A 27,628-nucleotide genomic window follows, 5' to 3' on the forward strand; every position below is an offset into this window, starting at 1 on the left:
AGAGAGACATCCCTTGCCTTTTCCCAGCCCAACAGTATTGCTCTCATCTTGCTGAAAAGGTTAAGAGCATTGCAGTGTGGTTTGTAGCTAGGTCCATGGATACGCAAAGAAAAGATTCACCAAGCCATTTTCAGATTAATGAAATTACATTTGCTGCTGCTTTCCACACCTTTAGGCTTTAGGATGAGAAGCCAAAACTAAAGGTTAGGGAGCGCCCCATACAGGATTTCAGGTGCGACCTGCAGCTCCTGCAAGCCGGCAGAATATGGAGCGGGGACCCCCCTAACGCGGTGGGCAGGGAGTGTTGAAGCCCTGCAGATGCTGATCCCCGCGTGCCTGACGATGCCAGCGTGTCCCTGCGCTCACGGCACGGCTCCCCAAGGGGAAAAGCTCTCTGACAATCGGCTGCTAAGCCGGGCTCAGAATTTGGGGCCGGTCACCGAGAGGAGAGAGACCCTCCTCCCCTGGGCTGGCCAGCCCGCCGGCCGGCCTCCCTTGCCTTCCCCTCCCCTCCCCGCCCCGCCGGCCGGCGGAGGGTCCTTCCCCGGGGAAAGTTGCTCGGCGTCCCCCGGGCGAGGGGCGGGGGTGTGCGGCGCTGCCCCCGCCGCCTCTCGCCCGTGTCGCCGAGCTGTTTATTTAAATCACAGATAAAGCGCCTCGCCGCCCGCCCTGCCGGGGACACGCAGTCCGGGCGGCTGGCGGGGTGGGCAGGAAGGAGCCCATGGCCGGGAGGGCAGTCCCGGCCCCCGGGGCTCTGCTCTGCGCCCTGCTCTGCGCGACAGCGGCAGCGACGGGGGGCGGCCCCGGGGACAACCCCGCTCCCGGCGCCTTCGGCCACGTCTACCGGGGCGCCGTGAACATCAGCTCGGAGCGGGTCTACGCCTTCGCCTACCGCAGCGAGCCCGGGCAGGTAGGAGCGACCGCCGGCGGGGCGAGCACCGCGTCCCCCTCTCCCTCTCGGGTGTGGGGTGTGTGCCGGGGAGCGACCGGCTCCGCCGCTGTGCGGGAGCGGGCCGGGCTCTCCCTCTGTCCTGCCCGCATCCTCCCGCCGCCGCGCTGGTCGGGAGCCGCAGTGCACCTGCGGGCTCCTTTCCACCTTCCTTCCTGGGGCTGCCGGCTGGGAGGGTGCCGGTGTCCCAGGGGCTGCGGGGTGGGCAGGTGGATTGGTGCCCCCCACCGCCAAAGGGGGGTTTGGTATCCAGTACTTCTAACAGCAGAATGCGTTTGAAGACTAGAAGAGAGTTGTGAGGGTAGTAGTACTAATTAAAAATAATTTTTGAAAAACAACACAAACCCACAAAAAAACCAAACCATCAAAAAAAAAAAAAAAAGAAAAAAGTAAAAAAAAAGAGTGTATGTGCATGTGCACTTAATAAGCCTTCTTAATGCCGTTTTCCCCACTGTGCATTTTCTTAGGATCAGGGTGCTCTCCCCTGGTAGCCCGGGAGGTGAGGCAAGGCTGTGCATGTGAGGTGTGTCGTGAGGAGGATGCAGGGCAGGGTGGCCAGGGCCATCCATGGCTGTTTGATGGTGAAAAGAAACCTGTCCTCTATGTATATACCCAGTTATTGTGGGTTCCCCCCACCCCACTTTTTGTGTCTTGTTTATCTCAAGTAGCTAAGTGGTACCTTGGAAACTCTGCCTGCCCTCCTCCGCTCCCCCCCCCCCCTCCGTTTTTTGGATTGGGTGTTAATTGATGAGTAAGATGATCTGATGTACCAAAAGATGGTGAACTAGGTAGATGACTCTTCCATCCTGTCCTCAATTGCACAGAACAATAGAAAATGGAAGCTGTGGCTTTTTCCCCACACTGTATACTGTGCAATAAAATGCACCTGGTATTTATGGGCCAGCAGTTGGGTGTCTGGGCTATGATGCAACTGAGCCCAGCCTTACTTAACTGTTGGGTGTCACCAATGATCTCAGGAGGTCTCACCCAAAAGCACACTTTGGGCTTGAGCCTCCTTTTGGAAGCTGGACGAGGTCTAAGTTAGGTTTCTTTGGGTGTTACAAGTATTGGGTATTACCATGAGAGCCTGTTGGCAGTCCACATGTTGTCTGTGGCTTGTTAGCAGAGACAGCACGAATACTGACTTCAGTTAAAATTAATCTGGTTCCTTCAATTTAATATGCTCTTTGAAGCTGTGTGTTTTTTTGCTGGACACCTCTGGAAAAAAAGCTTTCCCTCCTGGAGAGCTACAATGGGAGGAAGCACATGGCTGCTCAGGGGTGTTTGCAGGTACCTATATGCAACTTCTAGACGCTAAGCTGTTCCTGTAGCTGTGAAGTACAGACTGCTCAGTACAGACTGCTGCCTTATTTAAGCAGGAGCTCTAATGGACTAATCTCCATGGTCCTGTTTGCTGGAACATGAAGTCTCTGCAGAGATAGGGTCAAGAGCATATCTAAGAAGGGGAAATTCAGGTTTGAGATTTAATATTTTTTTCAATGCAGAACTCACCAAGCACTGCCATGAATATGCTTAGTGGGCCATGCAACAAGCTCCTGCTAGGAAAAGTGTTCGAAAGATAAAAACTCTTTAAATAAAGATGGAATTTCATAGAAAGTTTTCTGATGAGGGAGGCCTAGAACAGGTTCTGATGGTAGAGGAGGCTCCAGAGAGACTTTCTTATGGCCTTTCAGTATAAAAAAAGCTTATAAAATGATCAAGAGAAGCTTTCTACAGCGTAATGACAGGACAAGGAGCAACAGTTTTGAACTAAAAGAGTGTCAATTTGGGTAGGACATAAGGAAGAATTTATTTTATGGTGAGGCACTGGAACAGGTTGTCCAGAGAAGTTGTGGATACACATAATTGGGAGTGTTCATAGTCAGGTTGGATGGGGCTTTGAGCAACTTGATCTAGTGAAGATATATCCCTGCCCATGGCAGGATGTTTGCACTAGATGATCTCTGAAGATGATCTTCCAATTCTGTGATTCCTCACCGAGTTCCACAGGTGCCATTTCTGAGATGAACCAGTGGGAGCTGGGAAGAAGGTGGCTGACCTAGTTGGGGGATGGCTGTGGCTGTGTGCAGCCCCTTTCCCAGCTGCAGCCCTGAACCCATGAGAGGCAAACTTGGCTGGATCTCCTCTTACTGGCATGGTCAAAGGCTGAGCTGTCTTGGTGTTCCTGTGTCTCCCTGTGATTGAGAATTCCTCAAGATTTAGAAGCTTGGTAGTGGAAACCTTGACTTTAATGACCAAGTTCTTGTGGGCAGGGTTTTCTTATGCAAAAGTTGGGAAGATGTTTAGGGACATGCTGTCTTCTTGGTGTTGAGTCTTGTGAAGCAATGCAAGTCCTGCAAAAATTCAGTGTATTAGTCATTGCCTTTTGGTACAGTCTTAAGCCTTGAACTCCTAGGGAGGGAATACTAGCCAGTATTTGACAGGAGTTTGCCAGTTGCCTGCCACTTGTGAGCTCTCTGCTCTTCCTGGTCTTTTTGGTCTCTTTCTGTCTCTGTGCTGATGGCAGTTTAGCCAGAAGCCTCTGATAATTCTAGGCAGATACCACATGGGCAATTAACCTTAGTTACAGAAAAGTTAATTGAATAAAAAGAGCATTCTCCATATGGAAGGGCTGCAGTGCATGAGTTTAATTGCTTTCCCCTCTGAAACAAAGTCAGATCTGGAGTGATCTGGTTCTGAAAACAGGAATTTGTTTTCATGATGCTGTAAATTCTGCTGTTTTCCCCTCTGCTGCTCTCTCTCATGAGGCCAGGCCTACAAAGCAAGGGAAAACTTGGGAACAAGGACAAAATGTGAGGGTTGGCTTGTGATTCATCAACCCTCTGTAAATTTTCTGGTTACTGAGGTGCTATGGCTGCACAGGCATGTCTGAAAACACAGCTGAATAGAGCAGTGCTTGGATGTTGGATGAGAGAAAGGAGGGAACAAGACCTTTCCTCCAGTTTGGTGCATTAGAACTTTCTGCTTTCTGAAAAGTGTTGTGCTTGCCTGATCTCAGAGGATGTTCTTCATCCACATCATCATCCCTACTCTTTGGGATATGGAAATGCATGCAAGACGGGAGAGCAAAAATGAGTGCCATGAGAGTATTCGCAAGCAGACAGATACAAGGCGAAGAAACCACAGCTCAGGGTTCTGCAGCAGAGCTGCTTTGAGACACGTGGCTTCCTTTCTCTACAACTTATGGGTAAAATGAAAATGATGATCCATATATGTGAACCAAACCACCTAGCTGAAATTTCTGTGTGTAAAGCATCGCTGTCTGTGGAGGGGGAAAAGCCTTCCTATGTGCTGTGCAGAAACACTTGTCTTGAGGCAGGAGAGCTGACAGTCTTTTATGTACTAGGATTTAGGCCTTAATATCTGAGGTGGAAACGTGAAGGTAAAGCTGCACTGAGGAGAAGCACAGCCACCTCTGCTTAGTCTTACTGCTAAGACTAAGGGGGTGGTCTTACTGCTTTTTGAATTCCCTTTTTTTCCTTCTAGCTGCTCTTTGAAATTTCCCTCCCTGTACAGCTGTTTGTTTAGTTTTTAACTCCAAGTGTAAAAAAACATAGTCATAAACCCAACTGTGTCACTTGTTGCTATGCCCTCATGCTCTAACAGCAAAGGCAGATGTGCACTGTTAGAAGTCTGGTGAGCAATTAGTTGAGCAAACAGGGTTATTTTATTTTAGAATTATTTACACTGGAGACATCCAGGATGGGGGTAAAAAACAAGCACACTCATTCCACATGTTCACCATGTTCCTGTTTGGGAGGGAGAAAGGAAGGAGACCTTTGCTGATTTGCTGGAACTGCATGTGCAGTGCGTTCTGCTCAGAAGACTGAAAAAGTGCTGTAGAATATTTCTGCTGGATTTACCACTGACTGGAGAAGGCTTTATGTGACAAGTAAGAGAACCTGCTTAGTTCTATGTTTGCAATAATACCAGGGTTTTCAGGAAGAATAGTGTGTGTGTGAGTAATGATGGAATTCAAAGTGAATGAGACTTTCCACCACTGTAGGATATGGCAGTTGCTAATGGTTAATTTGCTGAAAACACAAATTGTACTAACATTGTGCAGGTTTGTATGTCCTGTACCAAATTGTAAGCAGTCCAGGAGAATATCATGAGAAAGAAGACAACCAAAGTTCTTTTTCCTCATTGGAGCTCAGGTCAGCTGAATGTATGATTTGGGAAATACTTGCACTATATTTAGAAAACCAAGTATCTCTGAAGAGAACAAGTTTCCAACTTTCCATTTGTGGGCAAAGCTGCTGCAATCCAGACACAATTCTTGGACATTCATGCAGTACACGTTGGTTGCGATGAGCTTGGAAGCTGAGCAGTGGGCTGTGCCTATTTTAAGAGAAAGAGTGGGTGCTATTTCCCTCCTCCTCCCTTGCCAGGACTAGGAACAGAGCCCCAGTCCCAGTTCCCATATGGCCCAACTTACCATAAATTGTGATTGACAGTTGATTAAGTTGTGGCTTCTCTGCTGAGCAGTTGTGCAGTGTGAGGATGTGTAGCCCTGGAGTATGTTGAGTGTCTTGTCTGTGAAGTCTGTCTGAGGAGTGATGGGTAAAAAATTACCTTCAGTCTGTGAGAGGCTGTGTGCTGCCAGGGAGGGTTGCTACTATCATTACCCTTTGTTTTTTCAGAGTTGCAGATAGGAAAAAGTTGACATCTCTAAAGGAAGAGCAGTTTCAACACTAGCAAGAAGATCAGAAGTCCTCCAATTACGTGCCTTAAGTTTTGTGACCAAGTGCCCTTTCCAGTCAAGGAGCACAATGCATTTGTGTTCCTCTGACTTCTAGTGAATGGATCTCGTTTCCGAGGTGTAGATGGTAGTTGCACTTGCTTTCCTTTAGGCAAGAAGCCAGAACCTGTATGTTCCTCTGGAATTGTGTGATGACTCACACAATTGCTCAGACTAAAGCCATATGTCCTAGCTGCGGGAAAACTCCTTGATCTGCTACACAGGGCAACCTGGTTTAATAAGTGGCAGTGATCAAATCAAGTGTTTGCTGTTCTCTGCTGTTTGACATACTAGTGTAGGTCTCATTCCAGCAGCACCCATGTCTATTATAACAACTCTAAGAGCAATTTTTTCACCTCTTGCTTCTGAGCTGGCTTTGGGTTTCACATGTAGGAGCCTTCAGGCCAAACTACCTTGAAGTATTCCCATGGTGTCCTGCACACGTTCTGCATAATGTTAGTCTTGGCTCCAGCCCAGCTTTCAGTCCACAGCTACACTATGAATGCAATAAAACTTTAGTCTGCTGTTTGGAGTAGGCTGAGCCTGAGCTATAGTGAGGACAACAGGCTGAGTTCTGTCTTTCCTTAATGCTGAGTGGAAGCCCACCAGTTTAGCCACAAAGATGCAGGTAAAAATCAAAGAAATTGGGAAGATTACAAATAGTTGCATAAGAGGATTTCCTTACGTTGGTAGAGCTGCTGTTATTACAGGATCTCCAGGGCCTGAACACTATTGCTCTTTAGTTGCTGGCTCTAGTCTGTTCACCACAGGATCCTGGAAGAGCTTCAGCACACCATTTCTGGAACCTAATAGTAAATGTCTTATGTGACAGGAATGTAGGCACAAAATCAAATCCAAAAAAAAAAAAAAATCAAAGCAAATTATAGTATATGGTATCTGAAGCCAAGCAAGGTTCAACAGAATCCCTTTGGAGTAACTTTTGTGTATATAATTTATATTTCTTAAAGAGAACAGGCAACCCTAGGAGGTGACAGCGTAGGCAGTGTAGAGTGCACAGCACTTGGAATGTGCTTGCTGCTTCTCAGTGGGTTCTCTTGAACACTCCTCACCCTGCCTAGGGTCACACAAAAAGCTTTTGCTTACAGGGGAAAACAAAAGTAAACTATGAGAGAAATTGCATGGGGATCTACTAAAAACTCAAACTTGACTGTTATTTTTTGCATCAGAAAATACAGTCTTGAAAACTCTGACAAAAGTGGGATATCTTAGCTGAAAGAACAGTGTGGGATGTGGCTTTGCTTTGGGCTGGGGGTGGAAGCAACTGAGATCTCCTCAAACTTAAATTATTCTTTATCTTTCTAAGATTTTGCATTTTGTGGGTTTTCCTACCTAGGAGGCAGAAAGAGAGTAGTACATCTTGACAGAGGCTATCAGTTTGCAGGCTTTAGGGGAAAAAACTGAAAGCTGCTCTGGTTTCTTACAGAGTAGCCAACAGACCTTCAGATGGTGACTGCGGTGCTGGCAGGAATTTTATTTTTATTTCTAATGTGTAAGCTAATGCTGTCAAGCTCTATAACTTGTCCTTGAACTAAAGAATCTCTTTTGAATTTGAATGTTGTTCTAAATCTTAGTCATTCTCTTCTTGTTGGGCTGTCATGTTTAAAATCAAAGCTGATCAGGTTTTGTTGTTCCCTTCCCAGCCCCAAGATGTTTAGATTAAAAAAGAAAACAAATTCTGAATTGAGGAACTTCATCAAAATGCCTCTCCTCAGTTTGAACTCTTTCCAAGAACAGTGCAGCAATTTATTATACATTTGCATTGTAAGTAGAGGCTGTGAAATGTCCTCAAATAACTTGTGCAGAAGTTGTTGGTACTAAGGTAAGCTTTTTCTGTATGGACCTCATCTGCTATTTCAGGGGATATTTAAGGAATCGAAGTACAGACTGTAAAAGGTATATTGCAAGGGTGTGCCATCTGCTCAGTTTGAAAATATAGTTTAGTACATTTGCATAGGCAAACATAATTTTGTGCTGTGTACACTTGGAGAACCACAGAGGATTTCAGAAACAACCTTCCTTACTTTTTACACTGACGTTTTTCTTTGAGCATAGAAATAGCTACTTCAGAGTAGTTTAAAATAAATGGAAAATGGTTTAAAAAAAAGACATCATGCATTACAAGACATAATTCAATCCACATCCAAAGTGCTGAACTTCTTCACATACTGAAGTGAAGAACTTGGGAGCCAAGAAAGAACCAGGGATCTAAGTTCTGACAGCAAACCCTGGAGTTAGTGCCAGGAGCTTGGAGTTACACAGTTATGATTTGGAAAGGTTATATACCGTTTTGTTTCAAGGGTTGGCCTGGCCCGGAGTTCCAGCTGCTGTGGTTTAGGAAGATGCAATTATTGCAGAGTAGTTTGTTCCTTAACTGACTGTTCAAAATAGTATTTTTTATTTTTAACATCTCTCTGAAGTCTGAGGGTGTTCAGAAACAGGTACCTACTTCATCCAGCATAGCAACTCCCAATTTATCCTTCTGGCTGTCCTGGAGACTCCCTGGCGACATTGGTTAGAGGACAAAACTTCAATAATGGAAAAAGATAAATATTATCATGTTTTATATTTGTCTTACTTCCATTTATGCTTCACAGATACTGTTGCAAACAAGTGAACTCATGGGAAAGTCCATGGCAGACTGTAAATCCACACAGCACATTTGCACAGAGTGAAACATTTAAATGAAAAATACTAATCCTGGAGCAGTTATATTAATGTGTCCAAGGCTGTGCTTGACATACCCAGAGTCTGTCTCTTCATTTATGCTGCTTCAGGTATTTAATACTCCTGGCAGAAATGCTGGAAGAAAACTCTGGGCCAAGGTTATTTGACAGATTGCTTTTGGCAATTAAGTCTTATTGACATTGGAGCGTAGGGACAGAGAAAGGCTGAAAGGGAATGATCCTCTGAGCTCCACTTGTTCTGTTGTCAGCCAGGAGTGGTGCTCACATCTCCTGGGACAGCAGAAAAGCGGTTCTCTAAAACCAGTCACTGTTTTTCTTCCAGGTCTCAGCTTCCCCCATTGCCTCATCAGTGGGAAGATCAGCAGAGCTGGGTGCTGATGGGGTATTCACTCACTGCCTCGATTGCTCCAGTCCATCTGGCTCAATCCTACCTCACTTAATTTCGGGGTCTGTATAAAAATGAAGCACCTCTTTCTCATGCAACAGCCAGCATTAGCAGTTCAGTGACTTTTGCACATGTATCCTGTGCTGAGACCTTTCCTTGGAGCAGCAGTGAGTGCCTGCCGGATGTGTTCCCTGCCCACGGGCCTGGCCCGGTGCCTGGCAGGCCCACGGCCGAGCGCTGTCGCAACACGGGCTGGTAATCCCAACAGGCTGCCAAGGAGTGCCTGGCGTGTGGGTGCAGCCCTGGTGTGACTCAAAGGCTTTGCTTAGCAAGAGCTTTTGGAAAGGAGTCCATGGTAAAGCCCTTGAAAACCTTTGCTTACAGCACAAGGTGTTGTTGCAACCTCCTGCCTTGCCCTTAAATTCACATCCCCACAGTCTTAAGATGATGTATAATCTCTGTGGAAAATGCAGATTTAATTATCAGTCCAAAGATTCTTTCATGTCAACAAGAGCCTGGTTTATTTTGCTTAATGTTTGCGGCCATGTTGGTTCTGTTCAGCGGTGCAAATTTGGGGCTGGCTCCTTCTGCCTGTTCCCATCTAGAGAATGGAATTCAGTTGTACTTATTTTAATTTTTTTTTCCCCTCCCCCTATCTCCATGGTGGTGGTGGAACTGAAGTACAAATATTTGTCTTTCCTGGTCTAACACGTTTTTATGTAGAGCTGAGAGCTCTCTCTTTATTCAGCTGTCTTATTGCTCTGTCTACCTTGAAACACAGGAGAAACTTCAAGGTCAGTCATCTGAGAAACAAAACTATCATGAGCCTGCTGGTGAATCGCCCCCCTGCACACGGCAGAGCCTTGGCACTGGGAAGGAATGTGAGGAACAGAAGTCTCTGAAGCACTCCTGACCCTGCCTCAGCCCCACAGCACAAAAGGCAGCAGTGTGGTTATTGCTGACAAATATTTGTGCAGGGCCTGCCTTGTCCAAGGGAGCATTTGGTACACAAGTTTGTTTCCCAAGATGAGGGTTTCAGCTTGGAGGCTGCAGATGAAGTCTAGCACTATGTTGTACTGCCAGCCTCCTGCTGAGAGTGTACAAGGAAGGGGAAGGTGCAACTAGTTTTCTGTGGGGCTGGCAATGATCTACTCCAAAATAAAGTTCCTCAGCAGTGCTGGCAATGCAGGAGTGACAGCAGCCTAGTTGACCTCATTTCTGCCCAGGCAAAACTTCCTCCTCATGTCACCAGTGCTAAATGAGTGGGGATGGATGCAGAGAAGGCTCATAGTCTTTGTGATGATTATAATTTTTAATTTAAAACACTGTTTTTTCACTGGAGTTCCTCTTGTCTCCACATCAAGTTTTGTGTTGGAAGGGGGAGGTATGTGTGATGGGAGCACTGGTTCTGTAGCAGGGAAGGGTTCTTGGGTTAGAACTGCTTGTTTTAAAAATGAAATAACCTTTGGGAAGGTGTGGAGGGGGAGCATATTTGAAATAAATAAATCACTTTTTTTTCTTCACCTCCTGCTTTTTTTCACTCTTGTAAAAATATTTTGCTGAAGGCAAATGCCAAATGTGTTTCAAAGGGAAAGATGGGATTAGTAGCATTGACTCAATAGTGAATTCATTAAATCTGTAGCATGAGATTGTATCTGTTGTTGATATCAAGGCAAGAGAATCTAGGAGCAAAGCATGGATTACAAGTTTAAGATAGGTCAAGTAGAAGAAGACCTAAAAATCATAAACATCCATTCATAAGTGTTACGTTTTTATCCCTGTCCCTTGTGATGCTCCTGCTGGACAGTTCATCCTGCCAGGGAAAATTCTTTCTCCAGGACACTAATTAGGGTTCCTTCTAATCTGTAGCACTAAATTGGAGAGTGAGTGACAGCAGATGAAGAGAAGCCCTGGTTGCAGTTAAATGGTAATTCTTTCTGCACTTTCCCAAGCTTCCTCATAATTGCACCTACCTTTTTCTGGACTTATGCCCAAGCTTATTTCCAAGTCATCAACCATTAATTGGGAAGTTCTTGTGCAGGTTTGGCCAGAAGGCAAATCCCACCTGTTTTGTTGCAGTGTTTGGCAGAAATAGCTGTCATATAAGAAAGATGCCCATCAACCAAAGCTGTTGGGAGCTGCTCCTGTATCCCTGAGATCCTCTGAGGGGAGAGCAGAGCTGCACCTTGGGATGGGGATCTGCCCAGAAGAGGCCCTGTGTTGCTGTGGGGATGGCAGCAGGGTACATAACTAGATGGGCTGGAACCTCAATTGCCATCTGTCCAGCTTCTTAATCACCCTGTTTGTTTCCTGGACTTTTATAATAAAGATGTTGATGGGGTTACACTCAGTGTGATGCTCCAGATTGATCTGGGTATGTGCAAATGTAGTAGGAGCAGAGTTATTCATTGCAAGTGAATTGCTGGTGTATTGAGGTGAAATTTAAATTACATTGAGATCTTCTTAACGAGCTGCTCTGTAAGTTTTGCTTCTGATTTTCTGATGTTCCTCTCTGTTTGAGGCACCCTGTTGAACATGGCCTGGAAAGGAGCTTTGCCTGTGTAGAGTGCAGAGAGAAAGGTTAGAGGGGGAAAAAGTGTAGTGGGATCCCATCTGTGAGTCCATACTTAGGCCATAGTTGGTCTTGCTTTGATGCAGCTTGGTGTTGCCCAAGATATCAGACCAAAAAGAGGTCAAGGCACATGAAATGGAATTTAGGGGAGCAGGGCAAAGAAGCTATAACCAGCTGTAACAGAGAGCAAATACAGAGTGTTGATTACAGTAAGGATGCAGATAAGTCACTATGGTAGTACTATGGCATATACCAGTTTTCTTGTGTGTAATTGCTTAGATTTAAAAGAGTATTGAGTCTTGAGACTCTTACCTCCCTGTCCTGATATTCCTATTCCCTACACTTCTTATAAGATAAATGGAATCAGCAGCAAAGCTGAATAAATGTTGTAGGTGGTGTATAATCAGCTTAGCTTTGTGGAGAGAGGGGAACCAAATGAGGGGTCTGGCTGCTGGATCACAGCAGAGGGAAGGGACTCCCACTTTTCAGGCTTTTCTCTGTCAGAGCATTAATCACCAATGCTTTTATTTCCCTTCCCTTGTGCTTCTCTAGAATAGATGGGAAACTTTCTTTTCTTACTGAGGATGATCAGTCACCATAACAGGTCTCCCAGAGAGGTTATGGAGTCTCCATCCATGTTCAGCTGGCTCTAGGTGATCCTGCTTGTGCCAGTTCTGGTCCCAGTTCTGGTATAAGGAAGATATGGACTTGCTGGAGTGAGTCCAGTGCAGAGCCACAAAGCTGATAAAGGCATTGGAATACCTCTCCCATTAGGAGAGGGCTGGGAGGGAACTGTACTCATTTAATATACACATACTCATGTACAATTAAGAAAACCTGACTATCTGCAATATATGCCTAACTCATGTCCTGGGTTATGGTCTGTATTTGTGCAGTCAGTGGAGAAGAGAATTTCCCAATCTCTGGCTTGTATTTATGGATAGTTGAGGATGCATGAGCCAGTAGTGATATTTGCTGTGAGTTTGATGTGAGCTCCCCATTGCATTGAGCTGATGTGCTGGGCCCTGGAGAGTTCACAGAGCCATGTCCAGCCTGAGGCAAGCAAGAATCACTTCACCTGTAGAGGTGGGCTTGCTCGAACCTTTTTCATGGGCAAAAAGCTGCTGTACAGGTAGCTGAAATGTGATAGTTCTGCAGTGATAGTTGTTTTCCCCATGGGTGGAGAATTGTTCCATGTCCTTGCAGGAGACTGGCTTGACCATTTTGTCTTCATGTTCCTTAGATTTGTTTTCTTGTTCAGTTCCAGTTGCTTCTTTCATGTCCTCACTCCCTGTCACAGCAAACACCAAGAAACAAGCAGGAGCTTGTTCAGCCTAGTCCCCGTGTTTCCAAGTCACACCAATGTGTGCTGGCTCGGCTCCCTTGGGGCAGCTGCAGGGACTAAGGAAGCCACTGAGTTATCTTCCAGTGCTGCTGTGGTGACACCCTTCAGGTTTTCCTTGTGTGTTTTGCTTTGTGCTGGTGTTTTTCTTAGCTTTGTTTTAGCACTTTATGGTGAAATATCCTTGGAAACAAAATTGCATATATAGTTCTTGTGACTGGAAGGAAAAACTGGAAAGCAGGCCAAAAGAGCTTTGCAAAGGTTTAGAAGCCAGAAGGCAATGAGAAAAGACACTCTTCTGTTTCAAGGGGGTTTTAATTAAATTATGTGTTTGGTTTTTTTGGTTTTTTTTTGTTGAAGATATAATTTTTTAGGAATTGGTGGCTGTTGCCTCTGTATTACGGTAATAATGTCAGGAAAACTGATGGTTATGGTTTTCAGGAAGGTGTTTTGTTCTACTAGATTCAACTCTCATGTGAGTCAAGAATCACCAAACAAGAATAAATAGGAAATTTTCTTTTACTTGGAATTGCAGAGGTAAGTAATTTCTCTGAAACTGGTGTCCCCAGGGTAAGGATAAGTTGCTGTCTCAGATAACTCTCCTTTTTCTAGCTTCCTAATTCTGTATGCTCTTTTCAGAATGTGCTACCTCCTTGACCCTTTACTCTTCTTGGAGGGAATAAAATCAGAATATCTGTGAGAAGTATTTTACTGATCTAGTGAGAGTCCATTATAATCTTTCAGGATGTGGCAGGTTTAAAATGTGTATGTATTATCTACTTAATATGTTCTCATTATTTCAAGGCCTTTAGTTGAGATGGACTGTTTCTTATCATATGATGAGTTATGCACTCATATATTTTGTATTCTTCATCAGTGTCTACAGTTCTGGAGAGGGAGCTGAAGGGATGCTGTTTTCAAATGGAAATGGTGATATTTCCATGTGGTACAGACAAACTTCTTGCTTCTCAAATAGTGAACTGAGGGTGTGTTACACCACAGCTGTCCTACTTCTGCAATCACGTGGTGGCCAATGATAATGTAAGAAGAAATTTCAATTGCTGGTGCAGTGGGCTGCATTACAACATTTCTCACAAGCAGCCTTTCTTGTCCACTTGAGGGCAGTCAGCAGTATATTCCTGTTTTGTTAGGTGAGATTATGGTCATATTGGAATTGTTTACATGAGAGCCCACTGCTAATCTGCTTTTTCATCCTTGGCTCTTGATGTCATCTTTGTGACTTTCCCAGTAATGTTGATTGAGTTTGGCACATAAGAGTCCCGGCAAGAAAATTGTTAGCTGTAGCTTTGAGTCTTTGTCTTGTGTGTCCACATGTGCTTGCTTAATTTTTGTAAGATAAGTTATGTAGGTTGCTCCCAACAGAAGGTACTGAACTCTCTTATGTATTCTGCATTTGTCCACTGTGTCTTGTCTGACAGTCACCTCTGACCTGGGCACAGGGCTGTGATTCTGGACTGCAGCATCAGCAGAGAGGCACTTCTATAAATGACTTCTGAATAGTTAGTCTGGTGATAAGCAGTGCTGATCTCCCTGTGCATATTGTCAGCACCTAAGTCAGACTGAGGAAGGGGGAAAGGCTTTTCCCACCTAGATTTGGAGCTGCCTTGTTCTCCCCCTTCAGTTTATGCTCTCTTTCCCCACAGGTGGATGCAGTGAGGGTGTACGTGAACAGCAGCTCCGAGAACCTCCAGTACCCCGTCCTGTTTGTAGTCCGTCAGCAGAAGGGAGTGCTCTCCTGGCAGGTGCCACTGATCTTCCGAGGCCTGTAAGTACTGGAGGCTCTTCTTTGTGACACACTCCTCTCTCTGCACACTCCTCTACCAGCTCTATTCATCAGCAGCCTCCCTCAATGCAGCATCTTGTAACCTGTGCGCACTGCAGGCTTGGTTAGTCCTTGCTCGCTGCCAGCTGGGTGTAGGGAGAGCAGGATTTCATAGGTCACCTCTCACCTGGCAGCCTGCTCTTGGCTCTTAGCTTCTCAGATATGTGCACAGAGCACCAGGAGGCTTGTCTGCAGGGGATCTGCCTGTGGCACCAGTCACTGAATCTACCACACATTGTTGCTGTCATTCCACAGTTGCTGCTATGTGTGCAGGTGGTTCCTGGGCTCTGTTTTGGGACAGGGTTTGAACAGGCTCTTGAAAGAGCACTGTAGCTTCTGTGTAACAGTGCATTTCTGGAAAAAGAGCTTCTGTTTCTCACCTCAGGAACATTTAAGTTAAGTTTATTCTAGGGAGTAGTTGTTTTGGGGCTGCTGCTTTATGAAAGCAAAGCTGCTTTGTATCTTCATTAACCCCAGGGCTCGGTGGGCTGCAAATAGAGAATTTTCAGGCACCTTAGTCCATTTCAGAGGTGAAGCTTCATCCTGTGACTGAATCCTGGTGCCAGCAGCAGATATCCTGCAGTGTTTTGCCTGATGCAGGTGATGGGTACAGCAGTGGCTGTCAGTGCTCTCTTTGCCTCCACTAAATGGCAGATGTTAGAAATCCACAGCTGTTGTAGCCATCCCCGAGGGAAGTGAAATGTTGAGGATGACCAGTCCCTTGCAGTCCCTTGGGCAGATTGCCAGAGGCAACAGAGGTGGAGCTTGAATGCTGAATAAAAGAGTGAATGCTCCTGGGCTTTTAGATGAGAATTTCAGTTATGCAAACAGAGGCAAAATGATGCCATTCTTAATAATGCTGAAAAACTTCTTAACTGCTCTCTCTCTCTCTCTTTCCTATCCACCCTTCTCTTCCCTCCTTTCCCTGGCTGTTGTAGCTATCAGAGGACCTACAATTACCAAGAAGTGAGTCGGACCCTGTGTCCCTCTGAGCCAACACCTGAAACAAGACCCTCTGAGCAGATCATATTTGTGGATGTGGCTTCCATGGCACCGTTCAATATTGCATATGAGCTGCTAGTCACCAGGCTGGAGAACTTCCAACTTGAGTAAGCTGGGATGTGAGAATACAAATGCAATTTCTTCATGTACCACTTGAACATCACTTAAGGGACTTGGTCCATCTGCCTACTCTTCCCTTATTTTTCCTTCCTAGGGGAAAAAAATATTCTTTTGTTTAATCTCAGGGTACTTTGGGTGTGTTCCAGCTCTAAAAGTTTTAGACTTCAACATTCCGGCATTTGTTTTCTAGGACCAACAAAGCTTTTAACTTCACTGCCAGCCCTTCCCAGCCCCAGGTAAGGAGGAATCCTGTGTAGATTGCTTGTATGTCTTACCACATCCAAGTGGTTGATGTGATCTTTGATCTTTCTTTATGAAGTTCAGAGTTATATGCTAATACAGTACAGAATCTAGAAAGTATGAAAGCTAAAACTTAAGGCTGTTATGTCAGTATGTCTGTTAGTTCAGAAGGAGGCATGTATGAGCAGCCCCTCCAGCTGAACAGCTTTGCTTAGAGCCCTGCAGATACAAATCCCCTCTTGGATGAAAATGCTGTTGGCAGTAACTGTAGAGCTATAGGAACTTGTAGAGCTAGGAGGGTGTGTGATTTACCCAGGCTTCTGGGACTCTGTTTTTGTTGTTGCTTTCACTGTTAATAACACCATTTAATTCTAGGTTTAGTATTACCAGGCATCCTAGCTAATCCTTTTTCCTGACAAATGTCTTAATCTGGTTTGCAGATTCATGCAGTGTTTTATACTACAGAAGCATAGGGAATGATGGTGACTCTTTGTAAGCACTCATTACTTAGGATTTTAGAATATTTAGGATATGAAATTAACTTTGTGACTGTGGTCTGATTTTTTTGTCACAATTAATAATATGAGATTTATGACTTTTAATTAATAACCAGGTGTATGGAGTAGAAGACTGCTTCTTAATTGGTATAATGCTGAGGTTTTTGTAAATCAAAGTATTAAGCAGTCTATAAGGGGAAGAAAAAAAAGATGATTTAAAACCTAGATGGGTATTGTAAAAAGAGGTAACAACTGAAGGAGATGTTGTCTGGAGCCCAGTTTGTGCCTGAGGGCAGAAGCAGAAATTGGATATGCTTGTATAGGTGAGAAGTGTTGGCTGGACGTGTTTTTAACACTTGCAGTGTGTGCAGCAGAGAACTGCTGGCCTCAATGCCCTTGTGTTAATTCTGTACCTTGGTGCAAGCATGGCTTAGAGGAAATTACAGAAGAGTCCTCATGGACTAAAAGGTGATCCTCATGCCCCTAGAACTTTCCAAGGGGAAAAGTGCCCCTGGGAAACCAAGGAGCTCAGTCTGCTTGTGTCCTTGCTTGGTGCAGACAAAACTTGCTCTGCTAAGGAAACTGGCTTGGTGAGTTTGCACTTTGTAGGGACTTGTGGTTGAAGCCATCACTCCTTCAGCAGGGAAGGGACCCTGCTTGGGGAGGGGTGCTGGGAGTAAATGCTTTCGTAGAAATGGGCAACTTGGAAAAGGCTTGGGTAATTTCCTGCTTGTCCCTGCCCTCCCACTTCGGGGCTGTAATTCCTGGGGGTTGGCATGGGGGAAGAGAAACAGGAAACAGCTGGCCCTTGCTCAGCACTGAAGTTTATGTGCCAGAAAGGGAGCTCTACAGTTGGGAAAGTCTCAGGTGATGGTCTTGGAGCAGGGGTGGTGGTAGCTCCCAGTGTGGCAGCAGTGGCTGCCTGGTGACCATATGGAAGGGAGGAAGGTGGCTGGTGGCACTCCTCAGCCTGTGTCCCTCTGAGGGGGTGTGAGTGCCCATCAGCCCCTCAGAGTGGCTGTGGCTTGGAGCCTGAGCTCTCAGGGTCTGGCCTCCAGGTGGGATGATGGGAGCCCTTGCAAGAAACATCCTGCTGGGGCAGGCGCAGGAGCCACACTTCTCCTGCAGTGCATCAAACCTTTTACTGAACAAATATACAAATAATGATATTGCCTTGGACATCTTTTGCCCATATCTGGAAAAACAGCTTTTTCCTAACCCCACAAACTGTCCTGTGGGCCTGCTCAATGAAGGAGATGCCATTCCTTTCCCACCCCCTCTCCCCGGAAAAGTAGGAATATTGCCGGATATTAGTGTCTAAAGAATTTTTTTAGAGTTACAGCTGCATTATTTTCAAAGCTAAAGTGCAAAGAGAAACCCCCATTATGCTTTGCCATCAAAGCAAACAAACAACCCCAAATCCCTCAACTAATATCAATATTTTATTTATGAAACTCTTGACAGAGTTTCAGCCATTTGACCTAATACTGTTCATGGTCTGTCTTTGAGGCAACCCATTTGAGAAAGCTCCACGATGTTTTCCATGTATAAAAGTACAGCCAGCAGTATGGAAACATCTGGAAATTGCTCATATCAAGGTAAAATGGAATGGGGTGTAAAACGAAGTCACTGTAGCTTCATCAGGTGGGAAAAGGTGAAGGGATCAATGCTGTATTTTGCACATTGAAGATGTTTGTGTCTAATAGCATACTGTGCAAGGGGGACAGTTGCCTGTATATATTTAATCTGCTCTTCTGTAGTATAAGGTCCTAATATTTGAAATCTGATTTTTTATGAAAGCCATCCACATCCAACCCCAAAGCCATCTAGGGCTGTTGAGGTAGCTAAGGAAGGTGTTGAAGATACTGCCAAGGGTGATTTCTGGATCATGTCTCTTGTACTCTGCTTTCTCTACAGTACTTTCTGTACAAATTTCCTCCGGATGTCGATTCAGTCATTATTAATGTGGTGTCTGATGCAGCCTACCCATGCTCAGTTGTCTCTGTGCAGGATATTGTGGTAAGTCTGAGCAGAGAAGGGTAAGGAGCTGCCTGCTGGAGCTGTGTCCAGCTCTGAGGGGTCTGGGCCCTGCAGAGGGAAAAGCCCAAGGCAGGGCTTTGCCCTGGTGGTGGTGGTGAAGAGAGCCCCTGAAAGAGGAATGAAAATTCTGTGGGAAGGAGGCCAAGACAGGGATGCTGAGTTCAAGTAGCTCACACAGAGACTTTTGTTGTAAAACGGTGAACAAGCTGTTCCTTTCTAGCCTATCCATAGGGAACACATTCCAGAGAGGGACTTTATGTCTCCCTTGTGAGGTTCCCTGAGATATGGGTCTGTCTCTCCATGGAGGGTGTTGGGTGGAATGTTGGTGGCTCAGGGAGGGAACAGTGCTGTTCCCTTGACTCTCCCCTGGCTCAAGGCAGCTTGGGCAACTTCTGATTTTCAGACACACGATATCTTTCTTCCTTGAGTTTTGCTCCTTTCTGTATATTTCATCCCCTTTCCTGGGGTGTTCCCTGTCATGGAGGTTGGCTGTTGCTTGTAGCTGGGAAATAGCCCCATACTTATTTCTCTTTTCCCACCTCCCTGAATAGTGCAGGGAGCTGCAGTATGGGAGCAGAGAGAGATGCAAGAGGTTCTATTCCCTTGGATACCCCAACTGGGGCCTTTTTTTGCTGTTCTCTGCTGTGTTTTCCAGCTGGCTTCCTTTGAAAGTAGTTTGGATGTTGTCCCTGGTTTAACCCTTAGTTGTCTGTTTTAGTGCCCAGTGTACGACCTGGACCATAATGTGGAATTCAATGGAGTTTATCAGTCTATGACAAAGCAGGCAGCCATAACTGTGCAGGTGAGATGTTGATTTGTATCCCAGTGTTTTTTGCTGCCTGTGTAGCAATTAAAACCTGATCTCTGGCCTGTTGGAGTGGAGAGGCTTTGTGTCTTATGGATTTTCTGTCTTCTTCCATCCTTCTGTGCAGAGAAAAGATTTCCCAGGTGAGCAGTTCTTCGTTGTGTTTGTCATCAAGCCAGAGGATTATGCCTGTGGGGGTTCTGTGCCTTCTTCAATTCATGGTGAGTTGTTCTGGGAGGTGGATTTGATTGCTGCATCTGAGTGATGGAGCAGTGAGTGTCTTTTGGGACCTTCCTGTAGGATGCCACTGGGTGATTATGTAGGTCTGTCTTACCCAGGTAGTTGTGAGGAAGAGTGAAGTATCAATTTGATGTTGTTGGGCAGGTTGAAAGCCTCGATGTGGCAGGAGGTGGCTGGCTAGTACAGTGCCTGGCATGCTGGGGTTAGGTGCTTTTCAGCAGCACCACTGGGGCCTTGGGAGACACTGGAGTCATCCAGGCAACACTGCTTTCAGCCTTTGGTTTGGTTCTCACCTCTGCTCCCTGCTGCTGTATTATCCTCCTGGCTGCATGGAGTCTCAGTTCCTGCAGAGAGCATCTTCTCCAACTGCTGTCTTGGAATCTGTGACAGCTCTGAACTTGGGGGAACAGGAAAAATCGGTAATTCTGGGAGAATAATTTTACAAAAGACTTGTTCTAGTGTCTTTTCCAGCCAGAAGACAGTGTGTCCACTTGCTGGGCGGTGGTAAAAGCAAAGTCTCCACCACTCATGCAGTGGATGTAACTGGAGTGGGAAAATTCCTGTTCTCAAAGCCTCAAAGCTTCCTCCCTGTAGAAGAAGCAAGACTGCAACCAACAGATATATTGATCTCCCTCAACAGCTTTTTACTACTCCCCTGCCACCTTTCTGCCCCAATTTTCCCACAAAAAAACCCTGTGCCCTTTGGAGTGTCATTCTCACATCCTAATGCTGTCGGCAGGGCTGTACCGGCCTGGTGTGCTAAGCCCTACAAAAACAGAGTGAATTTCTGGAGTGGCATCCTGCACAGAAATGTTTTACTCACAGGGACTTGGCCAAAGGTAAAAATGGACTCCCACTACCTGTAGTGAGAGAACCTCTCCTTTGGGGATTAAATGAATAGGAGATGAGATGCCTTTGGGATTCAGGATGCAGAATTAAGCAATATATGGAAGGCTCAAGCAGGGATTTCTAGTCTGAAAAAAAATTTGTGAACAGGGAGGAAGGGGGAAACATTTGGGAAAGGCTGTATATTGATAGATCAGAGAACATTTTAAAGCAAAACCACCCACACATTTTAGTGAAAAGCCAGACCCTGTTGTTTTTGCAAGTTCAGAGAACCAAGATCAATGCCAGAAATCATTAATGTTGATTGTTTTTATATTTTCTGTACACTGTGCATCTCACAGGGAATGTCAACCGTACCTGGAACCTGCAGCGGACAAAGAACCTTCAAGTGACAATTCTGCCCTCCATTAAAAGTCAGTGTCTTTGGGCAGAGCAATGCAACTTTGCAGGGCAACTTGGCACTTCTGAATACAGGGGTGTGACTGGGCCAGCAGCCTCTGAAGGAATGGTGCAGACAGCCCCAGCAAAGGAGTCAGAGCCACCTGGAGCCTGCTCCCTTCAAGGAAGGGCTGTGTGCCACACCAGCTAGCACTGGGGGTGAAGAAAGGGGGGGAGATCGTGCTGAACAGGTTCTGTCAATTCCTTTTGAAGAAAGCAAATGGGTTTGGAAGGGCTGTTTGGGGCTGGGCATTTTAACAAGGTGGTATTGGGAAGAGTGCTGACCCTGAGAGTTGCTGTTCCTGCTCTGTGAGCTGACTGATCCCTTCTCTTTCCTCAGAGTCTGTTTATGTCCAGGCCATGTTCTTCAGTTTCCTGAGTTTCCTCTCCTTTTACCTGGGCTCAGTGGTTGTTGCTTTTGTGCACTACATTAGGTGAGTCAAGGGGTTATAAAAGAACAGCCTTTCTGTTTCTTTTCATCAGGGACACCACACCCTATGGAAAATTTGGGATGAGTGGGGTGACAAGCATCTAAGCAGAGCAGCTGAAGAAGTCCATGACTGCTCAGTGGGCTCCTGCTGATCATCAGCCAGAAAATACTTCTTCCTCTGCTATGGGGACCATGGGAAGGATGAAAATTTAAGGGTCTGCCCTCCCAGTCTTGTAGTGCCCCAGCCCTGTGTTTTCTTATGTAAGGACACTGGGCAGCAGGTGGGAATTGTGAAGGGACCAGTCTGGGATATGGAGTGTGAGAGCATGCTGGACTGAGAACTGCAATCAGTGGCAGTGACACAAATTGGGCCTTGGAGTCCCAAGAATGCTGGTTTCCTTCCTTACCTGCCTCCCCTGCCCCAAACTTTGGTGTCTGGGCTTGTGTTGAGAAGAACGTGTGCATGAGCATGGCTTAACTTCAAGACACATCAATGAAAATACATTTCATTGGAACAATTCAATTAAATTCCTTAAGTATGTGCTCTTACCTGCTGATATTTTTCTGTCTTGTGGTAATATGTTGGTAGGGTTTTTTTTGTTGGTTTGTTTGTTTGGTTGGTTTTTTACTATCTTCTTTCTGCTTGACATCTGCATTGACAGGGGTGATATGGGCTTCTTAAGCATTGTGCTAGTGAGTGCCTCTAAATCCTGCTGCCACTTCAGGAGATTCATACATGTTTGTTCCCCCGAGCAGGAAAGATGGGTTTGGAAAGATGGTGTGAGGGTCTCTCCCAACATATTGAGCAGTGTAGGATGGGATAAGTAATGGAAATGGTTGTCCTGCCTCAGGTGGATAGCTGAGGGGATTAAAAGCCCTCTGTTGCTTTGGAAGTTAGAGAGACAAACAGCAAGCAGTCATGGCTGAGTTGTGTCTAGTCCAAGCAGTATTTTTCTTTTTTGTTGTTGAGTGTGTTTGTTTCTTTTGTGCTTATTTTTGTTGGTTTTATTTGTTTTTTTAGAACTTGTGCCATATTTACCTGTTGGTGTCCTAGATAATCCTGCCATGGGTGTCAGGTGCTGAGATTTGTTGGCTGTCTCATGAGTGCTGTCTGTTGCTTTGCAGGGTTCAGAGGAAGGCTTCAGCTGGGAGATTGAGCCCTGAGCATGGTAAGGTCTCTTCCCTGTTGTGTGACAGCTTGAGTGAGCACCACAGGCAGAGGACAGGCTGTCAGTCCAGTACCTTCTGTCCTGGAGCTGTCTTCCCTGGTAGCTCACACAGTCTCTGGTGCCGAGGAAAGATGTTAGAGCTTCCTCTCTGCCCTCACAAGAGAGTCCTTTGAAACCAGCTGCCCTGAACCTGGTCCTGACTCCTGCCCCTAGGAACTGCCTTTAAAGGGGTGGAGGAAGGCTAAGCCTTGCCTGGACCTGGCTACAGGCTGATGTTCCTGATGCCAGGTCTGCTGATTTTTAAACAAGGCACTTTTGAGTATGTTGGCTCTTATGCTTTAAGAATTCCTCTGCCGGGTTTAAGCATGGGGTCTTTTAATTGAATTTAAATGTTAAATTCACAAATGTTAAATTCCAGTTTTTCACTGGACGTTGCAGGCAGCCAGCTGAATGAATGACTAACAGAGTTAGGTAGTGGTGTTTATGATATTTGTGCTGGCATTGGATTCAGTTTACTTTGTGCTGCACCCACATTTCCACAAGCTGCAGCCTTCTGCCTTATAAAAACAGGGCTGCATCTAAGAAGCTGCCAGTGAAAGATGGAGGTTTTTGTCATGTGGATGGGGGGCACTGGGAGTTCTTGCTTTCTGGTGAGGCATGGGAGTCTTTTCATTTTGATTAAATATTTAGTGCCTGCAAAGTAGTTCAAAGCATTGGTGCTGAGGTCATTTGTACCTCTCTCCTGGAGGAAGGGAGGACATAGTCTTGGCAGCATTGAGAGGTCCTTGATGTTATTCCTTTTTTGATGTGAGCATTTTCAGTCTCTCTGGTCTGCTGCATCCCATCAGATAAGCATGGCAGCATAACTGAGCTGTGTTTAAAGGATCAGCAGTGGAATTTCACTCTGACTGGCATTAATTGGCTTAATATTTCTGCTGAGGGCCTGGGGACATTGGAATTCTTAGACTTGTTTTGTCAGCCACTAAAAGATCCACGTGTACCCCTGTATTTGGAATACATGTGAAAGGGGTTTTTTTCACAGCATGTACAGGGAGCTGTAAAAGTGTCCGTAAATATAATCTCATTTTATATCATTTGGGATGGATCCTGCTGTAGAACAAGAGCAGGTCTTAGGGCACTGGAGCAATGGGAAAGGCCTGTGTATTGGGAAGCTGGAGTAAGCTGAAGAGACCTGTCCAAGGCTGTGGGAGAGCTCCAGGGTGCTGACAAGGAATCACTGTCTAAGACAAGGAGGCACAGTCTCAGCCAGGTGAGACTGGAAGTCCCAGGGAGTGCTGCTGATGCTGCAGCTGGGGCTTAATGTGCTGAAGCCAACTTAGAAACTGCCTTCTAAACTGCCCTGCTGAGAGGTGGAGGTTAAATTCTGGTGTTTGGAAAGTTCCCAAAAAGCTGCAGGGCGCAGATGCTGGACTTAGTATGGACCTGGAGAGTAGAGAACTGGGTTGCTGAGCAGGGAGGACTGCTGAACAGCAGCTCTGTGGAGGGAGAGAGGAGCACAGTTCTTTCATAGTTTACAGCTTTCCTCCCAGAGGCACCTGCTGCTTCTGTGACCTGTCCTCTCCCTTGTAATGCATTGCCACTTTCACATACCTGGCACTGAATGTGCAGCCATGTCCTTTCCTCTGGGGAGGAATCATGTCCTACCCACACGCTGTTTCTTCATCTATTGTCTCTTCAGGGTGTGTCTGACTGATGCTTATAAAATGGTAATTAGCAGCTTCCCTGTCTTCCAGATCAGTGAACACACTGGCTTTCTCTGTTTGGTTTTTTTCCTCCCCTTCCCACCCTTTGGAATTTCTTTCCTTCCCAAGTACTCCTGGATCTTGCCTTCTTCATTACCAAGGAGCTGGATGGAAGTGCTCAGCAATGTGTCTTTGCCATTGGTCTTGGAATGTCCTGCCACTCCATGTGCCTCCTTGCTCTTGTTATCCATCTTATATCTGGTCTCTGTGGTTCACTTTTTTTTTTTTTTAATCCCATGGCACACCTTCCCTTCCGCATCCTCACTGTTTGGTGGAGGCAATAGCTGGAGGAGCCACGCCTGGTGTGGTAGATTTACTTTGCTGACTCACTCTCACAGTGGCAAGTGGGATGGAAATTAGTGGGTGAGCTGGGTCCAAAGTAGCTGTTAGAGTCAGGGCAGAGTGCTTTTTCTCCTTGGCTTGCCTGCTTTGTCCAGATTGAAATCTTTGGTAACTTGGGAGAATAAAGGTCACTTGAGAGAATAAAGCCTGGTCTAAAATTAGGAGGGAGTATCCTCGTGGAACAGGACAGACAGGCCTAGGAATTGTGCTTGTACCTTGCTGATGTGAACATAAGGAAATGCTTTTGCCCTCTTCCCAGCGATCTGGATTTCCAAATGACTTTTAAAGCAACAGGAAAAGCTTCCATGAGAGAGGGAGATTGGATTGGAGGTGTTGAGTAGAAGCTGCATCTTGCTCATGCCTCAACCTACAACAACATCCTGCCAATCTCAGCTCAGGGCTCAAGGGCTGTCACCTGGGGCTGCAGCGTGCCAGAGCCCTCCCTCTGGTGCTCAGTCCATGCCATGTTCCCTTCTGACACTCCTCTGAGCTGTTTGTTTTCTCTGATAGAGGGGTGGGGCAGGAGCCTAAAGGAGCCAAAATTTGAGACCAAGTCTTAGCCCCCAGCCCAACAAGCACAGCAGACATACAAAAACAAAAGCAGTAATTGTAAATTGAAATGTCAAATATCATTGCTGGATGGGTGCTTCTCTGACTTGGGGTCAGTCAGGGACAAATTTTAGATCTCTCTACGTTTGTGGCTGATGAAAATGGTATAAAAAGCTATGCAAGGTGTTACAGAAATGCCCAGAATTTCCAGTTGGAAAGAGCACTCTGTGCCTGTCACTTTGAGACCAGTCAGGTACTGGGAAGCCAGAGCTGCAGCTTGGGAAGCCAGGCCATTGCCAGGCTGCAGTAAGGCTTTAAATACTGTGCCATGTTCTGCATTGCTTTGCCACTGACTGCCCACATGAGATTGTTGCAGGCATGAAGCTTTAAAGCAACTTCTTAACCTGTCTCACCGTTTGTCACTACTGGAAAACATGGTCCTGTTCCTGCTGCCCTTGCTTCCCTCCCTTTTGTGACTAACCTCTCAGTGAAGGGATTCAGCTGGCTTTGTTTCCTGCCATGTAGGTTAGCTGCTGAGCTCCACCATTGGGAGCAAAAAGAGGGAATGTGGAGGCAGGAGAGCACTCCTCCTTGCTTCATATATGTGGGCAGGAGGCAGGATGTTCCTAGCCCTCAAAGGCTTTCCTTTCTTGTCATCAGCACAAAATCATTACCACTTTTTGCATAAAGCATTTTTTTGTTTCTCCTTGATAGGTTAAAATTATGTAGCAGCTGTCCTGCAAAAGTCTGTGACCCTTCCAGAGGTAGCTGAAGGCAGCAGGATTTGAAGAGATTTGAAGAGTTGCATGAGATGGGGAAAGAGAAGAATTAGAAATTCAGAAGGCTGTTAAGAACATCATGAGACTTGCTCTAAAATTTACCAAGTCTTGCAGCCCCACAGTGTGTGATCTGTACAGGGCGCTGGAGGGGGCTCCTGCTGCCAGTCTCACTGGCACCCTGTGTGGGGAGGCTGAAGGAAATGGGTTTCCTTCACACTGCAGAACAAGGGTTTCCCTTTTGCACAGTATGCTCTAGATGGAGACTGCCATCTGTTTAGAGAAATGTTCCTTTTCCCAAGCCCCTCCAGCTCTTCAGGCTGTTTGTGTTCACCTCAGAGATGTTTAGAAGCACTGACATGAAACTAACTGTCCCTCCTGGGTCTGTTTCATTGCAGGATCTGGGATGATGACTTCTTCACACCCCATCTCAGCCAGCACTCCTGAGGGAAGCAGCTACGGTGCTATTGGTACAGTATATTCCAGAACTGGGGCACAGGGAGGCTTCTCCCTGGGGTGGAGGAAGGCACTTTTAGGGTGATTTAACACCAGAGGAGAATAAAGCTGCAAGCTACTTTAGGAGCGTCTTGCAACTATTAAAAAACAAAGCAAAACAAAACCCAAACAACCAAATTGCAGTGAGTGAGGTTCAGGTTGCACTTTAGGGAAAAGCATCTACATAATAAAAGTGGGAAATCTGAAAGAGGTGCCCTAAGAGACTGTCATTGGAAATGTGTCTTAGACAAAGCTACAGTCACCTGCGAGCTGTGGGTGACAATGCTGCTTCAGACAGGACATTTACTAGTGACTGGAAATGGTCCCTCTCAAGCAAGCTTCTAGGAGCCTGTTATTAGCTCACAGCCTGCGTTTAAACCAAAGCATGCTTGTCCCTGGGAGGCTGAAGGGTTGTGTGCCATAAAGCAGGACACAAGCAGAGTTTCTTGCCCCCAGGGGTTTCACTAGGGAAGAAATAATGTCATACTACCAATAGGTGAATCATGCCCTGGAGGCAGAGGAGAAAAAACCTTCCTGAGGGCTTAATGACTTTACCCCTCCTTCCCCTTTTTCCAAAGAAATCTTCTAAAAGCATTTGGGAAGTGCGGCAAAATCCTGTGTTCTGCCCATGTCCATGTGGGCAAGGAGCTGGGAGTTGCCCAGCCTGTGGGAAGTGCAGGCAGGTCCTGCTAACCTGTATGTCACCCAGTACCAGGGATGCAATGGGAATAAAGCTGGTACTCCGCTTGCTTTGAAAAATCGACTTTCTTCTTTGTCTTTTGTTCTACAGTATTTTTAGAAAAGCTTAGATGTATATAAAGCTTACATAAAATCTGAAGGTTAACTGAGTGTAGTTTTGACCCCTAACAGTCTGCTTCTTTTTCTAGAGGTATTTATCTTGTCTCAGAATTCCAGATTTCAGAGCCTGGGCTAGTAGAGAGTAGAAAATGTTAAGAGATGAAAAGTAATAGAATAAAAGTCGAGTAAAAACTAAAATGCTGCAGAGAGGGGAAGATAATGGTCCTTCAAACTGCTCTTAGCTGAGCACCTAAAACTTCTGGAAGGTTTGGGATCATGTGTGGCAATGTTCCTCACTCGGGGTTCACCCAGTGTGGAATTTTTCTTCACTTGGGGTCACCAAATGTAGTGGGGTTCACAGGGGTCCCAGGATGAGGGAAGAGACAAGAATCTGACTCCATGTTTCAGAAGGCTGATTTAGTATTTTATGATACATATTATAATAAAAGAAAACGATATATTAAAACTATATAAAAAGAATAGAAGAAAAGATTTCATCAGAAGGCTTGCAAGGAAAGGA

General features: G+C 45.7%; 1 protein-coding gene across 2 annotated transcripts in view; it reads left to right on the top strand.

The window, feature by feature from the left end:
• Positions 1-526: 526 nt before the first annotated feature.
• Positions 527-27,628, top strand: part of SIDT1 (SID1 transmembrane family member 1) — a 40,008-nt gene continuing 12,906 nt past the window's right edge. For both annotated transcript variants that reach the window (XM_066572133.1, XM_066572134.1), the window contains exons 1-11: positions 527-910; positions 14,380-14,501; positions 15,497-15,667; positions 15,871-15,916; positions 18,335-18,436; positions 19,176-19,259; positions 19,390-19,483; positions 20,690-20,761; positions 21,127-21,220; positions 22,342-22,385; positions 26,214-26,285. In XM_066572133.1, coding sequence (XP_066428230.1) covers positions 722-910; positions 14,380-14,501; positions 15,497-15,667; positions 15,871-15,916; positions 18,335-18,436; positions 19,176-19,259; positions 19,390-19,483; positions 20,690-20,761; positions 21,127-21,220; positions 22,342-22,385; positions 26,214-26,285 — 1,090 coding nt within the window. In that variant the 5' untranslated portion in view covers positions 527-721. The remainder of the gene's footprint in view (positions 911-14,379; positions 14,502-15,496; positions 15,668-15,870; positions 15,917-18,334; positions 18,437-19,175; positions 19,260-19,389; positions 19,484-20,689; positions 20,762-21,126; positions 21,221-22,341; positions 22,386-26,213; positions 26,286-27,628) is intronic.

This window comes from Molothrus aeneus, chromosome 2 (assembly GCF_037042795.1).
Source record: "Molothrus aeneus isolate 106 chromosome 2, BPBGC_Maene_1.0, whole genome shotgun sequence".
Lineage (NCBI taxonomy): Eukaryota > Metazoa > Chordata > Aves > Passeriformes > Icteridae > Molothrus > Molothrus aeneus.